Source organism: Vitis vinifera, chromosome 2, assembly GCF_030704535.1.
Source record: "Vitis vinifera cultivar Pinot Noir 40024 chromosome 2, ASM3070453v1".
NCBI classification, from domain to species: domain Eukaryota; kingdom Viridiplantae; phylum Streptophyta; class Magnoliopsida; order Vitales; family Vitaceae; genus Vitis; species Vitis vinifera.
In genome coordinates this window covers 19,799,158-19,823,221 of record NC_081806.1, presented here as the reverse complement: position 1 = coordinate 19,823,221, position 24,064 = coordinate 19,799,158, and the positions used below count along the sequence as shown (strand labels likewise).

Genomic DNA, 24,064 nt, shown 5'->3' with positions numbered 1-24,064 from the left:
ATATTGAAAAAAAATATTTATGATATTAAAATTACTTTTTCTTAAAAAAAATGTTCAAAATAGGCCATAGTTTCAAGTTAATTATGTGATAGAAAATAATGATTTTGAATAATTATTAATTATGTGAGAGAAAAAGATCATTTTGTATAAAGGGCCCATTTAAATGAAAAATTAAATTTTATTTATTGAACTTTTCTATAAATAAGGTGACTTTAATCTTAAAGGAAGAGATTCAGCACCTTTTACCACATGCTTCTTTTGGGTCTTAAAAGGTGGAGCAACTTAACCATTCAAGGCAAGGGGTCAAGGCCATTACTGAGAAACCCACGATAGGTAGGACTTTCCATTGTGAGAAAAGCCCATCCTATTCCTACCATAGCCCTTCTTTTTTTTTTTTCTTTTTTGGTTGGGTCAACTTTTGGAGCCCATAAACCTAACTTCACCTTTCTTGTGCCTTGCACCAAAAGACATTTAAAAATATCTTCACTACTAAATGATCATTTGTATACCAAACTTCAATTATGTTTGAGAAAAATCTGCACTGTGTTGAACTTTGAATTTGGGATTTCCAAGTGTAGAAGAAATTTTGGATCGTTAATTGACTAGGCAAATATAGGACCAAATATAAAGAAATGAGAATAGGTATAAAACAATGGGATATGGATAATGAGGAATATCGGCTATTTTTTTATTTGTTTTAGTTGTTTTCCTTTTTACTATTCAAAGAGAAAGAGGAAATTGTTCTATTATTAAATAGATATGTATTTTTTTATGAAAAAGAACACAGACATGATGGTTGTTCAACGAGATATCACATATAATAAGATTTTATTTTGGGCAAGTCTCATATTCAATTATAAAGGATTCAAATCTCTCTCTCTTCTTTTTTCTCAATAAAGAGATTTTTTTCTTTATTGGTTTTATCTGGTCAGTATCATATATTATAAAGGGGAATGACTCAATTATGTGGGATAGCAATAGCATAGCCTATATAAGTAATGATAAATAAAAAAGTTACGTTTGTAGTTTAAATAAAACTTAACAATTTTTAGCTTTTTATTTAAAATTGATAGGCAAAACAATAGGGATTTAAACCAAGTGTAAAAAGTAATAAAAAAGTCTTAAAACTTTATCGATATTTATTTTCCCTAAATTATTAAGTTCACATTTATTGTATAAATAATTTTAACTTTTAACTTACTAGAAAACTAAATAAATTAAAACTTTTTTTTTATGTTGTATTTGGTTCCAAGAAAGTACTAAAGAAAAAAAGTAAGAAAAATAATTATTTCATATTTGGGTTATCATAAAAAATATATATATATAATAAAAATTAGTTAAAAATTTATGCATTTTCAAATTATTTTATTTTACAAGTGAAAAAAATATATAAAAACAATTTAACATTAATTTTGCCTTTTTTCATACTTTTTTTTCTAGCATTTTGTCTCAAATCGGGCAACCACTAGTCTGGCCATGGTTGAACCCGGGCCAAGATCAGGCCCAATGCTTTAGGAATGAGATTTGAACCCTTTCAAGGGACATTTCCCTATAATCAAGCAGAGAAGCTGACCTCTGATGGAAAATCAAAACAAAATGTACATCATCATTTAATTGATCTCAAAACCGTGATCCATAACTCATTTACATTGATGTTTCTGTATCAATTAGTACAGTACCAAATCATTTTTGATACAAATGATTTAGTTAGAAACAAGAGCATTAGAACTACAACAAAAGATCGGTAAAGGATCATGAATTGAACATTTTGAACCAGTAAGAACACTGCTACTCCACTAGATTTCCAGCCTCCCCGGAAAATTCAATGTGGTAAGATCAAAAAGCAGTTCCATTTCAAGAGTTTCCAAGAATTGGTTTGTAGTATACAACACCTGCACCCAAAGATTCAATTAACTTCCCATTAATGCTAATAATAATAATAACCGTTGGAGTGTGATGTATGTTATGAACCCAAATCTTTAACAACTTAAGCCGATTGAAGGTCTTGAGTTTGAGTCCTCCACCATCTATTTACATCTGACATCTGTGATAACAAATTTATGATTTGTCGGGGGTTTAAGAACATGATATACATTGTGAATCCAAAGGCTAACAGTTAAGCCGGATTAAACTTTGAGGAAGGTTGGTAGCTCACTGCCAGGTATGTTAGAATATGATCTACATTCTAACCCCTCAAGTTTTAGGAAGATTGGTAACTCATTGTCCGGGGTGTTGGAACATGATATACATCCTAACAGCTTAAACTTTTAAGAAAATTAATAACTCGATAATAACAACATTTCACTAATCTGCCCACAGCTGCACCAACAAAATGTGTGGGGGGGGGGGGGGGGGGGGGAGAGAAAGGATTGAGACTAGCGCTGCTAATAAGTCTAGGCAAAACAACTGTCAATGTTTTATGTACTCTTTCAATGTCACTCAACCCTAGACAACATTTCGAAAAATGTTATGCAAATGTGATGCTTACTAGCCACAATGTACGGATATTTTTCAAACATTTGTCTATCAGCAATAGACATTAGATGGTGTCTTTTTTTTCCATGACTGGACTGGAGCCAAACACCTTTTTATATTGGGCAATAAAAAAATAAATATCAACCCACCATTTGATGGGTTCATATCATATCAGTTATTGATTAACCACTATTCTATGAATTGTTAGGTATAATGAAAATTGAAATGATACTCTTCGTATCAAATTTGCAGAAGTCAAGTCATTTTTTGTTAATTTGATCCAGAGTCTTAAATCTTAATGGGGTCCAGCAAAATAACTCAGGCCTAGTTGATCAGTTATCTGAAAACAATCAGCTCATTTTGGGTGTTATCTTGATTTAATTTCAATCAAATTCAGTGTATCGCAGAACTACTATGATGGGAATAACAAATTTCAAATTGAAATGTGAAAATTCATCAATTTGAATAGAGTTTTGGCTGTTGTAGTAGTAATAACGATCAATAAATAATGGACAAACAATAAACAGTCAACAAAAGACACATCAAAGGAGTCCGCACCATTGTGGAATATGAGGTTAAAGGTTCTTTCTGCCCAATTGCCATGCAAACTGATCAACATCCACCATAGCACGAGATGCTGAACCAATGGAACCATCATACCTGTAAAAGATTGATGACAAGCATGTAAAGATTCAATGCTGGTCTCGAAATGTACAGAAAGCAAGCATGAATATGTAAAAATGAACACTGCAGGTTCTTACAGTGCAACCAAGATGAATGATGTTGTCTGCATAACTATAGCACCTTCACCAGCAGGATGTGATGTGTTCATGCACCTTGCACAGAACCAGCCGTCATGAATTGAAGTTACCAAATCTGTAGTCAAAATTCCATTTAGTGAAGGCTAGAAACCAATAGGTCATATTAGTATAACACTGGAAATAACAGCAGTAGTTTGACATGGTACATTTTCTAAAATAGCGGTTCCAAACCTCTTCTCTTTGTGACACTTCCTGTAAAGATTCTTTGGGTCTGTACCCAATTGAATAGGTCGATTGTTTAGTCAATAAATAGTTAAAGTGGTAGAATTGGTCTTTATGGAACTTGGGTTTGAAAACCTCAAGTGCCTAAATTAATAGATATATAATAGTTTTGAAAGTTGAGTAAAACAGCAATTTCCCGTGGACATGGAGGGAAATATAAATTAATCTAACTGTCATTATTCTGCTATTAACAGATTGTAATGGTTTGACACCATATGAGTTCAGGCAAAACTTATTTCTCAGCATTACTTTGAGCCCTTAATAACCTGATTTGTTGAGAATGCTGTTTAAAGTCTTATTTCTCAGACTTAGGGCACAAATATTGGGCATTACTTATGCAGCTGCAGTAGAACATACATTGGTTTTGCCCGATAAAGAAGCTCTCACTTTGGAGGTTGTTGCGTTTGATAAAATCAACAAATTGATTCACTTCAATTGGCTTTGCTCTAATCCCTTCTTGCTCTGCACTGAAAGCACCAAAGTCAAGCTTTAAATGCTGTGCTTGGCAACATCAAGAAAATGGAAAAATATGGAGACATGCGACAGATACATGTTTCTTGTGATTGATATCAATTTTTGAGGGCTCTACAAGACCATATGAAATCAACAAGTAATCTTCCCTTCAGATGATCACTTTAAAAAGGAAAAAAAGACAAAAGGATAGAAAAGAAATACAAAACAACATAAGGCCAAAATTGACAGCTATTGTATGCAAAACATCAATATACAGACATACCTTAAAATATATGGATGTTTAATGTATCTGGAAGTATGGAATCTTATGTAGATATCTGCAATTTTACCTAGTTAGACAGAGTGTTGCCAGGTAGTCCAGGCAACCTGACTTTAAGGGGTAGTAAACACTACTATTCTCTTGCATAAGTTTAGAATGTTACTGCAGGTGAATTTCTATGTTATCATGATTCCAGATTACTATTCCTTCATTCCACAGTTCAATATTTCCCATTTGAAAAGGAATTTCTCAATTGCACGTCTCACCAGTAGTGACATGGGTGTAACACAGTTAACAATAAAAAGAAAAACCTGGTTATCATAAGTATTAAAAGTTGAGCTAAAAGCACATTAAGTTTGGGAGAAGTAAAGATGAGTCACACTTAACTAACAAACCCATAATTAAAAGCATAAAATGCATCTCAAATGTCTTAGTTGGTCCACTTCAGTAATACATAATATATTGCATTAGCAGCTCACAGAAAGTAGAGACTACTTCATCCATGATCACACTAGTCACTTTCCATCAAAACATTCAAAAGTTGCTTCCTCAAAGCAGCTGCAACTAGCAAAATTCACTTCTTTTGAAGCATCATTTTATCAAATACCTATTTTCTCTATCTTGAGGGGATGGCTAGAGTGTGAAAATTATAATTTGGATAGTTTCATGTCTATTTGGGACTTCTCTCTCCATATCAACCAGAGTTTTGTTGAACTGTCCTTTAGGCTTAGCAGCTTATTCTGTGTCTAAACAGTATCTTACCTTACCACCTCAACTGGCATAATTTCAGACTGCCCTTAAATATCAGCTGAGTGATTGAATAGTATTATAAATTCTTCTCTTCCTCTTTCAGTTTCCTCTTTACATAAAAACAATTGCTTTTTCCTTTTTTTTTTAAAAAAAAAAAAAAACTAATTATATTAAGAATAAAGGAAGGCATTGTAACAGAGGGATGAGCAATCCTTCAAAAGAAGCCCCCAAAACCAGAGAGAGAGAGAGAGAGAGAGAGAACAAGATTACAACACAAACTATACAAAATCTGTCAGGAATCTATCTTCCTTCTATGATCCCCCTCATGCATAATCATAACACTAGCAACTTTACTAACACAAGCAGCCCAAACTATAATGGTTGATGAGTCCCTAACAGTGACAAGATTTGTAGATACCCTTGTATGAGGCTTCCTAAAATCTTTCAATAAAAGCCAAAATCTCAGCTTCAATTGCCACCATGCAGTTGGTCTAGATAAAGCACATATCATATTCCCCCTTATATCTTAATCTGCCCCCCCAACATCTGACCTAGTTGTTCCAAATTGCAGCCAATGAAATGAAAGCTTAATGATGCCTTGTCTCCTATTAGACTCTATAACTAGCCCAAGGTTATCCAACATAAACTATGGAACTTTTTTGGTTCATAATAATTGATCTTTTTGGGGCATCCACTGACTCTTCACCATCTGAGTTGTTAACCAAATTGGGTTCCTTCTTTTCCTAAGCAGATATGGATGTCCTTTTTTTTTTTTTTTTGATAAATAAGCATGCAATATATTAAGAAGCGGCAAAAAGCCACAAGGCATACAGAGAGTATACACAGCAACCTAAGCCAAAAGACACAAAAAACAAACAACCTCACCAGCCCTTAAGTGGATGCTAGCCACTCCAAAAAGCCTCAAAGTGAAGAGGACTCCTCCCCAATATACACCCGAGCCCAACTCCAAAGATTACAAACAAAAGAATTTTTGAGCTTCTGAATAGCTAAAGACCTCCCCCCCCCAAAAGTTAATCTATTCCTCTCCTTCCAAACCGTCCAAAAAATACACAACGTAATGGAATTCCAAATCTTTTTCCTTTTTTTCCCCACAAAAGGGCCCTTCCAACTGAACAACACCTCTTTAACTGTCTCTGGGAACACCCACAGAACCCCAAACAAGGCAAGAATGATGTCCCAGAGGATATGGATGTCTTGATAATTCCAATTTGAGTTTGCTAATCCAACAATCACCAGAGTGCTTCTATACTTTTGCTTCCTCTGACACAAAAGATTCTCTCTTTTCCCTCAGAACAAACAGCTAATCAGTCCATCATATTGTGGCTCAAATGAACTACAGTAAACTCTTTGGAGATGGACACCCACTAAGAAGTCAAAATATGGATATTATCCAATATCTCATCAATCATGCATAGTCTATTATTAAAGATTCTTGCATTTCTTGCCAACCAAATCACCCAAAGAGTGGCTAGAATGACACAAGACCAAAGCAAACAACCAGAATCCAGAGAGATACATGAAATATATAAGAATGTGGGCAAGGTAAGACTGAATGAAAGTAATTCTCCCTCCCAACAAATAAGCTTTCTTCATCCATCAATACTTTTGGACATCTTCTCAATAAAAATGTAGGTCCCTTACCTCCAAGAGGAAGCCTAGACAATTTAAAGGCCAACCACTAGTGCCCCTATTCCAAAAGCTATCCTAGTTAGATCACCCTGATGGACATTGATCTCAGACAAAGACCTTTATGAAGGTTAATCTTAAGACTCAAATTCAACCATAGGCTGATAAGCTTAAGATTAGAAATCTTGTTCTCATCAATAGATGATAACATGGCAGTATCATCATCAGAAAGTTCGAATAAGAAACCTGCAGTCTATATTTGCCAACAGCAAAACCTCCAACTAGACCTAACACATCCAATCTACCAATCATCCTACCAAGAACATCCAGCAAAGAGCAAAAACAAATGGCTAAAATGAATTCCCTTGCCTTAGGCTTCTTGAGGCATTAAACACCCTTCCCCTTCCCATTCATTAACATCACAAAACTGAAGGCAAAACACCTTCAATCTAATTGCACCATCTAAACCCAAAGAGATTCAAAAATACATTGTGTGATCAAAGAAATTCAAATCTACATGATCGTATGCTTCCAATGAGCCTACTTTAAGAAACATTCTTCCTTCCTTGAGAGAATCACATCCTATACAATCTCATTAGCAATAAGGATTGCATTAAGGATTTGCCTCTCTTCAACAAAGGGCCCTTAATAGGGCAAAATGTTATCTTCTACAATCTCAAAGAAAGTTCATTTTTGCTCGTCCTTGTAGCACATTTAGCTCAAAACAAAATATTCTTCCTTACCAAGATATTTCTTAGACCCCCAACTTCCTCCTTTCAGCTCCTCTAATTTTTGTCCATTCTTTTCTCTTGCTTACCCAGCTCTGTGGTAAATACCCTCAAAGCATAGTAAGACTTATAACCAACACAATAGCTCAGTCCCCATTTCATCCATCCTACACCAAGTCTATGGCCAATGCCCTCCATAACCTTCCCTTCCTTACAATAATATATAAGAAAATGATCACCTCTGAATAATCAGTTTTCACTATTTGTTCACTTCCGCTCCTAGCCTCCTACTTTTACTAAATTTACATTCCATATCAGTTGAAATTTCAGATTTTTAAGTATCTTTTTTGTCATAGGAAAGACTATCACAAGTTCTAGTTTTTGTTTCATTTTCCATATTTATAAAGGAAAACCAACATATGGTATATTAAGGTCAAGTAGTAGAAGCCATATGTCATCTAAAAACACAATATATTGAGTTTTATCCTCTCCTAGCTTGAAAATCAATAGCAAAAGCTGAATTTACAAAACTAAGCAAACAAGACACTAATTATTTAAATTCACAATGCCTACACTTAAATGTCTTGATCAACATAAAACGAAACAGCAGGATACACAATAAATACATGATTGTACATGCAAGATATCCACACCATAGCATAGAAAATTTTGGTTTATCTTACATGGTGGACAATAGCCGAGATGGTCCAGTTGGGTCATAGTTAATTAGCAAAGCTGCCTTCAAGGGTTCACCTACAATTCAAGTTTATATAAATCAGAACTTTCTCAATTATCACCTCAGAAAGACACTAATTTTACCAACTTTTTCCTTTCTCCCGCCCTGACACACGGAAGTTTTTAGATCAACATGCTCAGATGTAGTAACACTGCGGGATTTCATGCCTCAACATTTGTGATTGGAAAATTGTCCAATTAAACCAACTTAAATAAAAGGTTAAATCACTTGAATGGATTCACCAAATTGCTTCTCTGAATATATGCAATGACATGGATATGACTTTTTGAGAAAAAAAAAATGGAGGTGGTTATTGCCTGAGTCTATTCATAGAATCAAGAATAATTTGTACCCACACGACCACAAAAAGGGGGGAAAGGCTTGAGCTTTCTCACCAGAAGAACCTATACTGGTAGATATCCACTTGTCCCAAGCTTTACGTACAAAAGTCCAATCCATTAACTGCAAAGCTCGTGGCTAGAAATGAAAATCTGCATTAAACATAAACAATTGAATTTACTAGAAGGTGCAAAACCCTAGTCCTCTGTTTGCTTTCCAAGAAGTGTTCGAAAAGCAATGAAACCGTCGGATTGTTTTTTCATCATTTTGGGACCTGAAACAACAGAAGAATCCACCCAACTATGACCCAAATGCAATTTCTTCACTCATTCGAAATCTAAAACAGAAAAAACTAAGAACTTTTCTGACTTCATTTGCTCAGTTTTCCCGGGAACCAAACACAGAAGCAGGATTTGTTTTTCCTCCCGCAATATTGATTTTCTTTGCTCAGTTTTCTCGAGAACCAAACAGAGGTTAAAGGAGGGAAAATAAGAAACGCCAGGTACCTTGAAACGCTACAGAAAGAAGCGAAACGACGCCGCATCAGTTGATGATGACCGTGATGCTTCTCGTATTGCTCCTTATAAAAGCCGTGCCACGTCATAATTTTTTTATTGTTTATTTAATTGTGTCAAATTGTCCTAGTTATAACCCGTTTAAGTCACCCAAATTTACTAATTTTTATATATTTAAGAATTTAAAATATCTTTTAAATTATAAATATTTTCTAATTAAAACACTAAATAAAATAATAAGTGAATATAAAATTAAAATTTTAAAAATTTTATTTATAAACATTTTACAATTAAAATTAAATTAATTCAAATTTTAAAAAATTAAACTTAAAAGTTAAAATATTTATAAATTTAAATTTTTAAATAGGTTAAACAATAACAAATTTAATGGATGATACTTATGTGAATGGGTTTCACGACTTAAAACTTGTAAACGGGTTATCTATGTCAATTCATATCCAATCCAACTTTTAAAATACTTAAAAATGATCGATATAGTATCTTTACACATGTCAAATTAATTTCATATTATTATTAAATGAGTTGAAGGATTGAATAAAATTTTATTATTTCTTACATCAACAAGACTCGGCCCATTACCACTTCAAGGATTTGAGTTTTCCAACTAACTTATATAAAATAAATAAATAATAGAAATTTAGATTATATTTGACATCGTGATTCTAAAAACAAAAAATTGTTTTCAAAAGATTTATAGTAAGGTTGGTTTGATGTTTCTCAAAATAGTTTTGAACAACGAAATGAAATAAAAAATAATTTTTAAATAATAAGTAAAAATTGTTTTCACTTATTCTTAAAAATAAAAAAAATAAAAAAATAATTTTTGTTTAAAAAAGAAAGATAAAACATGATTTTTTTTTCTTTCTCCACTTTCTTCCGATTATTAATACACTAATTCTAAATCCTTCGAGACTCCAATGAACCGATGTCTATCTTACATATGTTTTAATGAATTTTCTTTAACTTTCTAAAACTTTTTTATTAGTCAAATAGATCCCAAATAAAACTATACATTATACATAGGAAATACTAATTTTTAAAATAATTTAGCACTTAAAACCAATCCAGTTAATACTAGAGGTAATAAAAAACATAAAATTGTTCCAACTAATTTTATCTAAATGACTTTGATAGTTTTTTTATGCATAATTATGTTTTTTTTCAAAAAAATTTCAATGCATAAATGTTATGCTTGGTTTTTGGAAATTTTGAGAGAAAATGTGAGGGAAATAAAATAGAGAAAAATATAGAATGAAAGAAAACGTAAAGGAAAATAAAAAAATAAATTTAAAGTCAATAAATTATTTTTATGTGGTTTTTCAAAATTATTTCACTTATTTTCCTCTATCATATAAAGATTAAATAATTTTAAAATGCATAAATTTCTAACTAATTTTATTTATATTTATTTTTTTAAATATTTTATATAGTAAAACAAAATACAAGAAAACCATTTTCTTTAACATTTTTTCTCCTTACCATTGTTCGAGAACCAAACATGGTCAAATAGACTTTTAATCAACTAAAACTTGATATGTTTGTTAGCCTATAGGTTCCCATAATCGTGTTTTAATAATAGCAAATCATTGCTAGTGTACTAATAATTTAAAATCTAGATAAGCTTCAGATTGTTCAAGCTTATAAATCAAATGTAACATGAATACTTGGGTGCACTTAGGTTTTTTAATTTAAAATCATGCATCATCTTATACTCAATTCATGCATTAAATGTTTTTTTTTTTATTTATCAAAACTCTTAGTATTTCTTTACTTAGATAAAAGTGGTTTAATTAAATATTTTGAGGGTCTTAAAGGCCCTACCTAGTTATTAGTAAGTTTTTGGAAAAAAAAAAAAAATGAAGGGTTTTGGGTTGGATTCGGCCAACCATTGAGGTAATGCCTAATCAGCTCAACTTGTTGGGAAACAGTCGAATTGGTCACCTTTTCTTAATTGAGGATCAGTAAAGGAGTGCACTAAACCTTCTCTCTTATCCAATAGGCTAGTTGACAGCCCCTTAGCCTCTTGACTTGACCATGGAGGAATGGGCCTCATGGGTAGGCCTTGCACCCATGAGAGCCTAGGATTAAAGCAAGGAAATCCTAGAGGTTTGGTAGTTCAAACTCCAAGGGCTATGTGAGGAGGCTGCGGGCAAGCCAAACACGCATCGCGCGTGCACCGTGGGCGAGCCAGACGCGCACCGCGAGCGGGCCAGACGTGCACAGCACGCACAGCGGGCGAGCCAAACATGCACTGTGTGCGCACCAGATGGGCATCGCGTGCGCACCTGACTTAGGTGGTGCAGATGAAAGCTGAGGGACTTGGAATTTTAATTTATAATTATTTATTATTTCATTATGTCTCCTCAGGCATATTAATGTCTCCTCAAGAAACAATGAAAACAGTTCGTATTGCTCTTTAAGGGGGGGGGGGGGGGGGGAGTAGGTGATTCAAATGAGGAAGCCTTGACAGCACCAAGGGGGCACCATGGCACGGCCTTGGGCGTGCCTAAGATACACGACAGGACTCGAGCACGCACACATGGGCTCCATGACATGTGTGGTGTGCACCTCGTAGCTGCAACGACACGGGGCCTGGTGTGGCCTACCCCCTCCTGACGCAAGCACGAGGGCGCCTAAGCCTTGTGCAGTGAGCCAGCTGATGAAATCATGGGCACAATGTCATGGTCTGATGACACCAAGCAATAGTTGACTCGCACCAAGATGCCTACGCACAATATAGGGGCGCAATGCCATGGCTCGTTGCTGGAAAGCTGGGAAGCAAGCAACAAGCCCAAACCATGGGCACCTAGACATGGCATGGGCTCACACATCAGTGTGAGGAAGACACATTGATGCACCAGACGCTTGGTCAGATGGTTAGTGCACATTGCTTGGCTCAGAGGGCCTTGATCAAAGACATGCTGATGGACACTCGGTCACAAGAGACACCTTGTGGGGAAAGAGTCGACTTGTTAGGGGGACTTTCCAGCAGCTTAGTGAGCAAGACCTGAGGAGATGGTAGTGCAGCTAACTAGTGGCAGCCAGCAAGTGACCAAGTCAAGCCGTCATTTGACCTGTAGGTGGCTGAGGGATGATGACTGGTGCAAGTGGGTGGCATGTACAGGCCACTATCTGGGTGGTGGGTGGTTATGCAAGGCAGTTGTGGGTGGTTTTGGCCAGTTGCATAACCACCAAGTTGGCTCCAACATTTGAATTTCTAAATTTAAATTTGTAACTACAGCTTGAGTCTTTTAAAAGGGCTCTTGCAGCCTTGAAACAAAGAGAGAGAGAGTTTAGGGAAAGGGTTCCTTCTCGTATGCTTGGGTGAGAGCATTGTACTCTGGTTTAGGAAACGATTTTGTCTTGTAAGAGTGAAATAATACAAGTTGGGAAAGGATTCCCGTAACTTCGTGTGTGTCCCTGTTACTTTGTTCTTTCTGTGTTTTACTCTATTTTTCTAAACGTTGGGAAGGAAGGGTCCTTAGCACCGCGCACTCGTGAAAAATCAAGGGAGATATTCAGGGGTGTGACACTAGTCCTCTTGGTCGAGGAGAAACCTTTATTGATCAAAGGTACCATTCTCTTAGTCAAGGTCCAGGTGAACTATAACGGTCACTTGTTCAACATTAAATGTCCAACGACTAGTCAATTAGGAAATGTTGATGGTGCACTTTTTTATATCTGAGATTGAAAACCTATAAATAGAGAGCTTTTATTCATTTATTGTTAACTCCTTACCTACTTGTTTCTCACCTTCAAAACTTTTTATTTTTAAAATTTTTTTTTTATGCATTAAACTTTCACTTGCTAGTCATTTATAGTGCACTCTTATATTCATCTTAGTCTTTTTTGTACTTGTTCATTAATTATGCTAGGTTAAGTGTCTTAAGTCTTCATTCTTCAAATAAAGTTGAGTGCTTAGTCTTTGAATTAGGGATAAACTTGAAGGATTAACTGTAGCACCCATTAGAGCCAGAAAATCTAATTGTAAAAATTTAGAAGCTTGGTTGAAATTTTATACTAGTGAAATCCTCACTTGGAAGGATTTTGAGAAGAGTGAAAGCAGGTAAAATTAATCGAACTACTATAATATCAGTGTTTATAATCTCTCTAACTCTCATCCCTTCATTCCTATTGTTATTTCAATATTGCTTGAGAACTTTTCAAAAGCCTAGTTCACCCCCTCTTTAAGTGTTTTTCTTAATTAATTAGCCTTTACTTCACATTGTCAAATTTGTTAATGATCCTAATAATTTTCGAAAAATAATTTGAAATCCAAATATTTGATCCAATTAATAGCATAAATTTATGGATAAAAATTGTTGTACACTAACTCTATTATTTTGTTTATACTAAATTATATTTTTAAAAATGATTTTCTCATTAGATGAATAGAGTTCAAATCAAACATCACATCATGAACTAAAACAAAACAATCCAATCTTCGTTAGAAATTCAACAATGATTTCATAGCTTACCTTCTATATATAATTGTAATTTTATGATTTTTTTTTTAACTAGACAAATGAACTTCAATGAAATAAAACTTAATGTATTGAATTTTAAATGAGTTTAGTAATTTTTAAAATTAATATATAACTTAAAAATAAAATCAACCCATAATTAAAAAAATGATGGGTCAAAATTTTAAAAAAGATTGAAATTTAGTCGTCTCCAATAAAAGTTCAAATTAAAATCATTCACTTAATTTTTTTTTTCATTTCGGAAAAAGAATAATAAAATTTAGCCAAAATCAATATACTTCCAATAATTGATGAATTTTATAATTTTAATTGTTCTTTTACTCACGTGATTGAATTTAATAGAAACTTCTAGAGTTGAAAATTGGATATTTTCTTTTTGTCATATAACATTGTACGTAGATTCTCAATTTGAGAAGTTTCAATGAATAAAAACAAAAAATGTAAATGATTTGCAATAACGAACAAAGCTTCAAAATTTATGCTACATATATTATTTTTAATTTACGTTTTCTATTAAAAAATAAAATTATATTTATTAAACATATTAAAACTAACATGTTAATATCAATCAACATAACAAAATTGAACTCATTGATGACAAATTTACTTTAATTATATTAATTGATATCAATAAATTACTTTTAACTTAATAGAAAAAGTCAAATATTTTGACTTTTTATATTCAGCTAAAAAATAAATACCATATCGATCTAATATTTTCTTCTCTTCCATATAAATACTAAATAACTCAAAAATGTATAAATTTAGAATTAATTTTAATCATATTTAATTTTCTTTATATTTTTCAAAATAAATCAAATATATATAAAAAAAAATCATTTTCCTTAACATTATTTTTTTTCCTTTTCCTCAAACCTTAAACAATTGCTTTGAATTGAAACGGGCTCTTATGACTTTAAAACACATTTATATGATTAGGAGAAGTACATATTTATATAACACTAAAAACTTTTTCTTCTATCCGATGTAGGATATCACAATGCATACCATAAATAAACACGCTTTAACTAAAATCACTTCCAAAACCTCCTCTAAGATGGAATATATTGATTTTATTGATGGAATAATAATAATAATAATAATAAGTCATTCCATAAACACTAACAGAAGACACCCTGCACATATTTTTTCAGTGCAGTGATGGCCTTAGCTTATTTTAAAGACTTGATCAATCACTGAGGATTTTTTCTTCCTCCTTGTTCATCAAGAATATCTATAGTTTTGGATGGGTTCTGTCTATAATTCTGGGTGTTCGTGAGGATCAAAAACCCGGTTATGGCAAGTAGAGTCACAAGGGTAGGCACAATCTATCTTCTGGAATGGACTCCGGTCATAGTACCAGTCTCCTACTGCCTTTGCAATTGTCTGCATGCCAATGGAAGAATGAGAATATTCAGGCTTTGTCAAATGGAAAAAAGCAGAGAAAGAGCAGTGAAACTAGGGCTGCAACTTGGACGGGTAATGTACGCCCAACCTGTGTTCAACCGGGTTGGTGTGAACAAGGTTTGAATGAATTAATAAGACCGAACTTGGGTTAGAAAAATACTAATTTGAAAATTTAGGGTCTGTATGGGTTAGTCTCTAACCTGTCCAACCCAACTAAGTTGCAGCCTTAAGTGAAACGGTCGGGAAAATGGAGAAGAAGGTGGTGTTGGTAGAAGGCTTACTGTTTTTCCAAGTACTGGGGAGTCGTCCCTCAGCCATGTTTCCTGCATTTCGGTTTGGCAGTGGGCATAGCAGGAGTTTATGAACATTCCTTTGGAGGGGGAGCCTATCAGTCCTTTGATTGCACTAAGAAACTGCACCCTGAAATCTGAGAAAGAAAAAAAAAAAAAAACCAAAAACGATTAGTCCTCAAAGACATGGTTGTTGTTGCAGAAAACCCAAAACGGGCAGGTAGGAAACAAGCCAAGTTAGGCCATGGATGAGAGATTCAAGCCTGCAGGGTGGAGTAAATTTACATTTTTCTCCATGAAAATGCATCACTCTGATGAAAGCAAGAAAAGATCCAAAAAAAAAGAAGAATTTCCCAGTTTCATTCAAAAGAGCAGGCCTGGAATCTGAAATAAACCCGAAAAGTCCTCCAACAAAAGGTTGTTTTTGCAGAAACTAGGAAAAAGGCTGGTTGGAAACAAGCCAAGTTCAGGCCTAATGCAAAAAGAACAAAAAAAGAAAGAATTTCTGGTTTCATTCCAGACCTGCAGGCCTGATTCTCAACTTCCTAAGAGAGCTCCAAGGATCAAACTGCACTTTTTCTTTACTTTCAACAGTCTAGTCAATGTTTAAAGAGAATAAAAAACCGAAAACTTCATAGAAGAGGCTTATGGGAGTGACCTTGCATGGCTTCAAGTTGGGAGGATGAGCAGTCCTTGATATCAAGCTTGCAGTAATGCCAAGTACCATGAGGATCAGCGACACCCGGTGCCAAGATGTTCTTTATCTGACCAAACAATGGGCCAAAGAATTCGACAAAGAATGAGTCCCAAAAAGATAACAAAAATTTTCCCAAGAAAACTCATATTGATATCATACCTGCCATGAATCATAGGCTGCATTGATGATAAAAAGCGGTGTTTTGATCTGTTGAGCCATGTTTTGTGGGAAGAAACACTGCAGATTGTCAATAAGTATTAGGCTATTAGCACATTGACCCGAAAATGGCAAAGAATGCAAAAACCACTTCAATGGCCACACTCACCAAGCCCGGTCTTAGACTTGAAGTGCAGGATGGGGGCAGATTCTTTGCTGATCCCTGCACCAGTTTTACCAAAAAATTCAGAACTAGAAGCTCTCATTTCTCCATGAAAATCAGTATGAAGTATGAAAAAAAACCAAAATAAGGGAATATGTTGCTACATGTGTTGCAACCACTTCACTGTAGAAGCCTTCAATGTGTGCTGCTCCTGAAACATCCTTACTGTAACAGAAAACATTGTAAATTTTAAGCATTTTCCTAGGATTTTCTGGGGAAGTGAGATCAGGGTAGGAGCTAAAATTCTTGATCTTACGCGTTGATGAAGTAACCGGCATCTGCAAAGCATTTTACTTTGGTGCTGACAGGGAGAAGAGCGCGAAATTTATCACAATGCAGAATGGCAGTCAGCCCACCAGCAGAGCAGCCAGAGAGAACAGCCTGAGCAGAAAAAGTTATTATGAATGAGGATAAGAAAAAGGGATAAAACCGAAACCGAGAAGTCAATGAATGATATGAGCCATACATTTGCAGCATTTTTCATTCCTTTTGCCATAAGATCCTCAATGACAGCAAGAAACACCCGGGCTCCTCTGTAGTGAAGATTAGTCTTCTGAAAAAGACCAACACAGAATGTGTCAAAAATGTCGAAAAATAAGACCTTGTTTGGAAACTCTTCTTGAAGACAATGTTATAGTCTTTAGAGCAAAAACAATTTTTGGCAAACTTATGACAGAAAACAGTTTTTTGATAATTTGTTCTAAAAATAGGTTGTTTTTTAGAACAAATTTTAAGAACCGTTTGAAAACTGTTTTAAAAAACGTTCTCAAACATATGCAAGTAGAACTGATGAATTTCAGATTACTTACAGGATCAACTGCTTCTACATCGCCCGTAAAGGAGGCCCCATCGCAGTACCTAACCTTGATCTTGTTCCAGTTGTAGAAGTCTGGATGTTGGAATGGAGATTAGAGCTTGGGAGAATCTCAAAGATTACATCAACAAGAAGAGCTATGCCAATTGGCGATTTTGAGTGGTACCCGGATTAAATTTTTGCTTGTTGCTCAGAATCCCAGAGAAAGCAATTTGCTTCACCATTTGCTTCGATGAACCTAAACGGTTGTCCCTACGAGCAAGGCAAGTTGAGGCATTGTTGCACCATCCTCCTCCCTGATATCAAAAAGCCATAAATGATGAGATTATATGCTATGCCAGTTGCATGACTCAAAAATTTTCTTCCATTTTCCTCTAATTTCTGAGAAACCAATCAGCATATATTGTCTTAAGATTCTATGGTATGCTAGTTGCAAGACTCAAAAATTTTCTCCCATTTTCCTATCAGCATATATTGTCTGATTATAGATATAAGATATTACATTGTGCGTTTTTACAAGACTAAAAATTTCTTCCATTTTCCTCCAATTTCTCAGAAACCAATCAGCACATATTGTCTAGTTGTAAATATAAGATTATATGGTATGCTAATTGTAAGACTCAAAACATTTCTTCCCTTTTCCTCCAATTTCTCAGCAACCAATCAGCATATATTGTCTAATTGTAACCTTAATGTAAGATTATATGGTATGCTTGTTGTAAGACTCAAAAAATTTTCTTCCCTTTTTCCTCCAATTTCTCAACAGCCAATCAGCATATATATGACAAAACCAATTGTAACCTTGAAATATAAGATTATATAAGTCGTAAAATTCCAAAATTTACTTTCCATTTCTTCCATTTTCTCAGCAACCAATCAGCATATATCTAGTAAAACAAAATGTCAAATGTCTTGCTAGTACCTCCACATCAACCAACCAATTGTAACTTTTAAACAAAAGATTATGTAGTATGGTAGTAGCAAAATTCCAAAATTTTCATTCCTTTTCTTCCATTTTCTCAGCATATATGTGGTAAAACAAAATGCTAAAGGGTTGTCATGTCTAATACCTCTATATCAACCAACCAAGTATAACCTTGAAATATAAGATTATATAGTATGGTAGTAATAAAATCCCATAATTTTCTTTCCCTTTCCTCCAATTTCTTAGCAACCAATCACTATATACATCATGAAACAAAACTTCAAACAGTTGTCTGGTACCTCAATATGAACCAACCAATTGTTAATCCCTGCACCAAATCCCTTATCCATGTGGTAAGCAGGTGGGCTACCATCCAAGCAAACTGCATAATAAGAATGTCGAATTTTCACACACATAAGAATCAATCAAACAACAGATTATGAACAAAAATTTGGGAAAAAACCCGAATTCTAACAAGGTTTTTCACCTGCTCCTTTTGCTACTGCACTATCCACATAAGTAATTCCCACATAGAAGCCTTCTGTTTTGAGCAAGATCAGTGAAAATGCCAGAATGCTTAACCAGTGGCCTGTTCTTGCTTTAGCCATTCTGCCAAAAACCCGAAAAATTATGATTAAAAATGGTGAAAAGTACTCGACAAAGAAACATCATCCCCTTTTACAACTATGACCAGTATTAGACATGAACAGCATTTTCTCAGGAAAATTTTGGTATTTACTCAAGAAAAAAAAAATCCAAAAATGCATCATGCAAAATAAATCCACTGAATAAAGTAAATTCCAAACCAAAAAAATGAAAATCTAAATTGCTTAGAGCAACACTACACGGATTTTTCCTTCAAAGAAAAAAATTAGGAATAACAATTTTTCAAAATAATTCTAAAAACAAAACAAAAGACAAATAAAAGAACAAAGAAACCAGCATTAATTCGTTTCAAATAAATTTTAAAAAATAATAATAATGAAACTGAACAATCAGCTGTCTCGTATTAGCGCTTATACATACAAACCGAACCCAAAACAAGCAAAACGGAGAGAACCCAGAAGTGCTTATACAATTATACCAAAAGCAGTAAACCACCTGATACTGCGAGAGGAGAAGACTCCCCTTTTCGCCACAGAATCTAAACCCAACCCAGTTCAGATTGTGAGCTTCTGACGCAGAAAACGAGCTTCAAACAAGTGCTTATAACAATGCGGTGACTGGTGAGAGCTCCCGCACCTTGCAAGAGCAGAAAAGCAGCTTATATAGAAGCGCTCTTCTATAGAGAATCCAACAGCCGACACTCATTCGTTAACATCTTGTTCACTTTTATTTTTTACCATATTTTATTTTAACTGAACCCGGTTCGAACCGGTCCGGTCAGATATTGACAGACGAATCTTATCGGTTTACGCGCACTGCATTGAATGTCAAGAGCTTCCGTTTGGAGGAGTTCATAACTTGAGTGGTCCACGACTCCACGAGAATTTTTTATTTTTTATTTTTTATTATTATTTTGAATTTTTTTATTTCTAATAATAACTTATAATTTTTTAATTTAAATAAAATAAAATAAATCAAATTTCCTCTTTTATTTTTTAAAATTAATAAAATGTATAAATATTGCAAAAAAAAAAAATTGAATTTAAACCATAAAAAAATTCTTGGAGGAGATGCCCATGATTGGCACAACAATAAGAACCACATGCACATCCACGTGGCATGTTATGATTCGTTCGATATTGCTCAACGAAAGCACCGGGCCTCCAATCGACACGTGGACGGCAGTGATTTGATTAGACAAGGGAGTGTGACAACATAAAGTGGGCTGCAATGGGCTACAGTCAATGCTAGTTGTACTCGTACCTTTCGACTTTTTCAGAGCTGTCACGCAGTAGGCGGCCTGAATAAAGCACGTCAGGCAGCCAGATCTGAGAGCCCGGTGAGGTTAGCATTTAGACTAGTGGGCCCCACCAACGCCTGTGAACTTTGATTTAAATTTTATTTATTTATTTAATTATTTTTAAGGCATGAAACAAGATACTATTAAGTATTAAGTATTAAGTATTAAGTATTAACCTCAAAAATACGACACGTCTTTGAATTTTATTTTAATTTTAATTTTTTTAATTGAAATTTTTTATTTTTTTCATTATTTAATTCGCCGACGAGTGTAACGATTTTATCATATGATATCATTGGCATGGGAAAGTTTATTACTACCAATGGAATATGGCCACATGTCTGGGGTATTTTGGACTATTTTAAAATTTTGTTTCAAAAATATATTGCCTTTTTAGAATAAATTTAAAGTGTTTTATATTTGAATTCTTATGCGAAAATTTATTTATTAGAATAATTTAAAATATTTTTTAAATTTGTTTTTTGAGAATCATTTAAAAAAATGTTGCCATTATTGTATAATTGTTTTTTAATATTTAATTTTGAAAATCGTAATTATTAAAAATCATTTCATTGATTAAAAAGTATTTTTTTTAGTATTATACCTAAAAGTGATAATCAATGATAAATGGTCGGGTCATAAATATGGTTTCACTTATTTATGTCTTAATTTAATTGTATATATCACAACATAATAACTTAAAATTATTTAATAACTTAATTTAAGTCATTAAATAGATTAATTATATTTGATAAATTAACTTAATACTACAATTTAAAGTTAAAAATAATTTTAAGTACTAAGTTAAAATGATTAAATTATTTTCAATCCCAAATATTTTTTGTGATATTTACCTACATCTAATGAGAACGTATTTAATAACCATGACTCCACATTTATGACATAATTTTGTTGTTAATATTTTAAGGTTATCTTATAGATCTGCAATATTCTAAGTAACGATGTTTAATAAATAAATTTATTACTTAAATTAATGAAAATATATTAATTAAAATTAATAATGATAAACAATGATTATAATTAATGAGGATAAATATATCAATTTGATAACTTAAAATTTATTTTAAATTAATTTTACCAATCAACCTTAATACTTAAAGTAAAAAAAAAAAGTAATAAGTTTTAAGTATACAACTTAAAAACAATTTAACTTAAAGTTGATTTAATTTATTAAGTAATAAGTATTAAATTTTACTAATTATAATTATTTAAAGCTTTTAAGTTATGTGTGATTCTTGGTTCTCTTAATGGAAAAACTTATAAAATTTATCTCTTATTTAATTACCAATAAAAAATTTAAGTTGAAGAAAAATTAAATTAATGAATAATACGCTTTTTTTTGTGAAGAAAATAGAAAGATTATTTATTTATTTATTTATTTTTTTTGCCACCATCTATCTTCTTTTTAAAATTTTTTTTTCATTAATATACTTTTTTTTTCTTATATGTTTTCAAGAGCCAAACATAGTATTAGAAAAATTAGTAGTTTCACATAGTATGATGCTTTGTTAATCAAATTGAGTCCACACTTAGAGAAATTCTAGTTTTAGATGAACTATGATAAAGGAAAAAACTTTAATTTTTAAAAATTATAAATCTAAGCAAAAAATAGTTTGAAAATTAATCTTTGTCTTCAAATTTGAAGTGTTTTAAGCAAATAGTTTTAAATTTTATTAAAATTATAAATATAACCACAAATAGATAGAAATGGTTTAAAAAATATTTTTTTTAAATGTTTGAAATGAATAGAAATTTAAAATCTTTGAAAGATATGAGAAATTGATTAGGAAGACAAAAAAACTTTTTATATTAAGTCATTATTCTTTTGATCACATGGAAAAAAGGATGTGCATAGCTTATTAAACATGTTTTTTTTTTTTTTTATATTTCATTCACCTCCCCTAAGGTTTCAACTAAATACATCTAACCCCCTTTGAAATTTCATCAAATATATCGTTTATCTGTATTATTTTTTATTTTCACTCACCTCTCCTCTCACTCAAAATAAGAGAATCGTATGATGAAATTGCAAACTTATGAGATTTAGATATATTTAAAGAAAACCTAAGGGAAGGTGAATGAAATTAATAGTTTTTTTACGTAACATATATTAAAGGCAAGTAAGTTGGGCCGAGTGTATTAGCTTGTTAGGTATTATGTCTTTCTTTGGGGCAAAATTTATATTAAGCATAATTTGGGTGAGGTGGGTTGAATCGACAAAAAAACTCAAGTTCAAAATAAAAAACTAAATCACATTTTTCAAAAAGTCGAACCCAATTAAATTTATAGCCTAGTTTTCCAACTCAAACTCAATCAAAAACTTTTTTTTCTTTTCAAAACTTAATTGGATTGAAATTGGGTTAGGCTTGGGCTAATAAAAAGGGTATGGGTCATGTGAGGTTAACAAACACCTTGATATTTACCCATAGTATAAATATATATAATTTATACTTCTTTTTTTCATTCTTTTAATCCACCCCTCACACATGATCTCTCCATTACTTTTTTGTAACTTTTTGCACCCTTTTTATGCAATTACTCATCACATATGGATCATGTGAGGCCAATAATACCACAAATGTAAGGTTTCTAATTGTGTACAAGACTCAACCTAATCACCAAATTTGAAAGAAATTTAGTTGTAGATAGGGTTGGTCAATTTAGGAGGCAATGACATAAGGATAAGATGAGTATAATGCTTGATTAGATAAGACAATTAAAGAAAACACTAAAATAGTAATTAAATAATAATAATTATAATAATAATAATAATAGGATAATTTGGCCTTAAACTCAAATATAAAACTTTTTGAAGTACTAATTTTCCATTTTAAATTATTAGTAAGGTGTAGTTTGAATATATACTTTATTTTTGTTTTAATTATTTAAAAATAATAATAATAATTTTTAAAAATATAAAAAATAATATTTTTTTATTTTACAAATACCTTTGTTTTTCTCACAAAATTTCAGTGTTCCTAAACGAGGTAATGGTGTTTGTGGATTTAACAAAAAGAATAAGAAGTGGGTGAATTGAAGTGTAGTTTAAAAATATTTGGGAGTTGATTTTTTTTATATAATATATTGCAAAAAATACTATAAAAAAACATTGAGGTGTTTTTTCTTATACCATATAAGTTTATGAAAGAGAGAATTCTGAGTGAATGAATTTTGTATATTAGTTGTATGTTTTCATGCTATACACGGATAGCTCTTATAAAGGAAAAATAATACAACAATTAAGAACAAAAGGAAATCTCCCTAAAATAGCTAACTAATAACAAACCTTCCTAATTTACATCATTGGCCAAATTAGCAATTTACACTTAACAAATCTCTTAATATTCAGCTATATTCTAACTGAATCTTCTATTTTTCCAACACTCCTTCTCGAGCTGGTTTGAAGATATCTTCCATAACTAACTTGCCAATCAAATCATCAAATTGTTTTTTAGGTAATCCTTTGGTAAGTACATCTGTAATTTGCTTGGCTGTAGGATATATGGCATACAAACCAATCCAATTTCTAACTTTTTTTTAATGAAGTGCTTATCTACTTCCACATGCTTCGTTCTGTCACGGAGTGCAGAATTATGAGCAATGGAAATAATTACTTTATTGTCACAGTACACCTTCATAGGCAACTGATTAGACATTTTTAAATCATCGAGCAATCTCTTAATCCATAAAACTTCATAGATCTCGTGAGCAACAACTTTGAAATTAGCTTCAACATTGCTCCTAGCAACAACATTTTGTTTCTTGCTTTGCCAAGTTACAAGATTGCCTCCAACAAACGTACAATAGCAAGAAGTTGAGCATTTATCAGCAATACTTCTTGCCCAATCTGCATCGATGTATGCTTCAACTTGTAAATGGTCACGTTTCTTAAAAATCAAACCCTTTCCAGGAGTCCCTCTTAAATATCTTAGAATTTTATAAACTGCATCAAAGTGGTTTGGACCAGGAGAATTCATGAATTGACTGACCATGCTAACGACAAATGCTATGCTAGGCCGTGTATGTGACAAATAGATGAGTCTACCAACTAATCTCTTATAACGTTCTCTATCTCTCACATCCTTGACTTTTGCAGTTTGTAGCTTCAAATTAGGTTCTATAAGAGTCTTTGCTAGTTTACACACAAGTAAGCC

The 24,064-nt window shown here is 32.8% G+C and overlaps 1 protein-coding gene across 1 annotated transcript; it reads right to left on the bottom strand.

The window, feature by feature from the left end:
- Positions 1–1,573: 1,573 nt before the first annotated feature.
- LOC100245856 (pectin acetylesterase 8) lies at positions 1,574–19,406 on the bottom strand. Its single transcript, XM_010646363.3, has 19 exons — positions 19,085–19,406; positions 18,471–18,592; positions 18,283–18,365; positions 17,225–17,354; positions 17,054–17,133; positions 16,711–16,797; positions 16,501–16,625; positions 16,349–16,409; positions 16,191–16,244; positions 16,025–16,102; positions 15,827–15,932; positions 15,160–15,305; positions 14,818–14,857; positions 8,508–8,582; positions 8,060–8,129; positions 3,876–3,985; positions 3,237–3,351; positions 3,034–3,135; positions 1,574–1,892 (listed from the first exon to the last, which is right to left on the bottom strand). Exons 2-18 carry the CDS (start codon positions 18,589–18,591, stop codon positions 3,051–3,053), a joined length of 1,566 nt encoding a protein of 521 aa, XP_010644665.2. The 5' UTR covers position 18,592; positions 19,085–19,406; the 3' UTR covers positions 1,574–1,892; positions 3,034–3,050.
- Between the last annotated feature and the right edge of the window lie 4,658 nt (positions 19,407–24,064).

Coding starts and splice junctions, on each gene's coding strand:
- LOC100245856 (XM_010646363.3), bottom strand. CDS start 18,591: ATGGCTAAAGCAAGAACAGGCCACTGGTTAAGCATTCTGGCATTTTCA. Junction 16,798..17,053: donor ATGTAGAAGCAGTTGATCCT/GTAAGTAATCTG, acceptor GGTCTTTTTCAG/AAGACTAATCTTCACTACAG. Junction 15,306..15,826: donor CCAACTTGAAGCCATGCAAG/GTCACTCCCATA, acceptor TTTCTTTCTCAG/ATTTCAGGGTGCAGTTTCTT.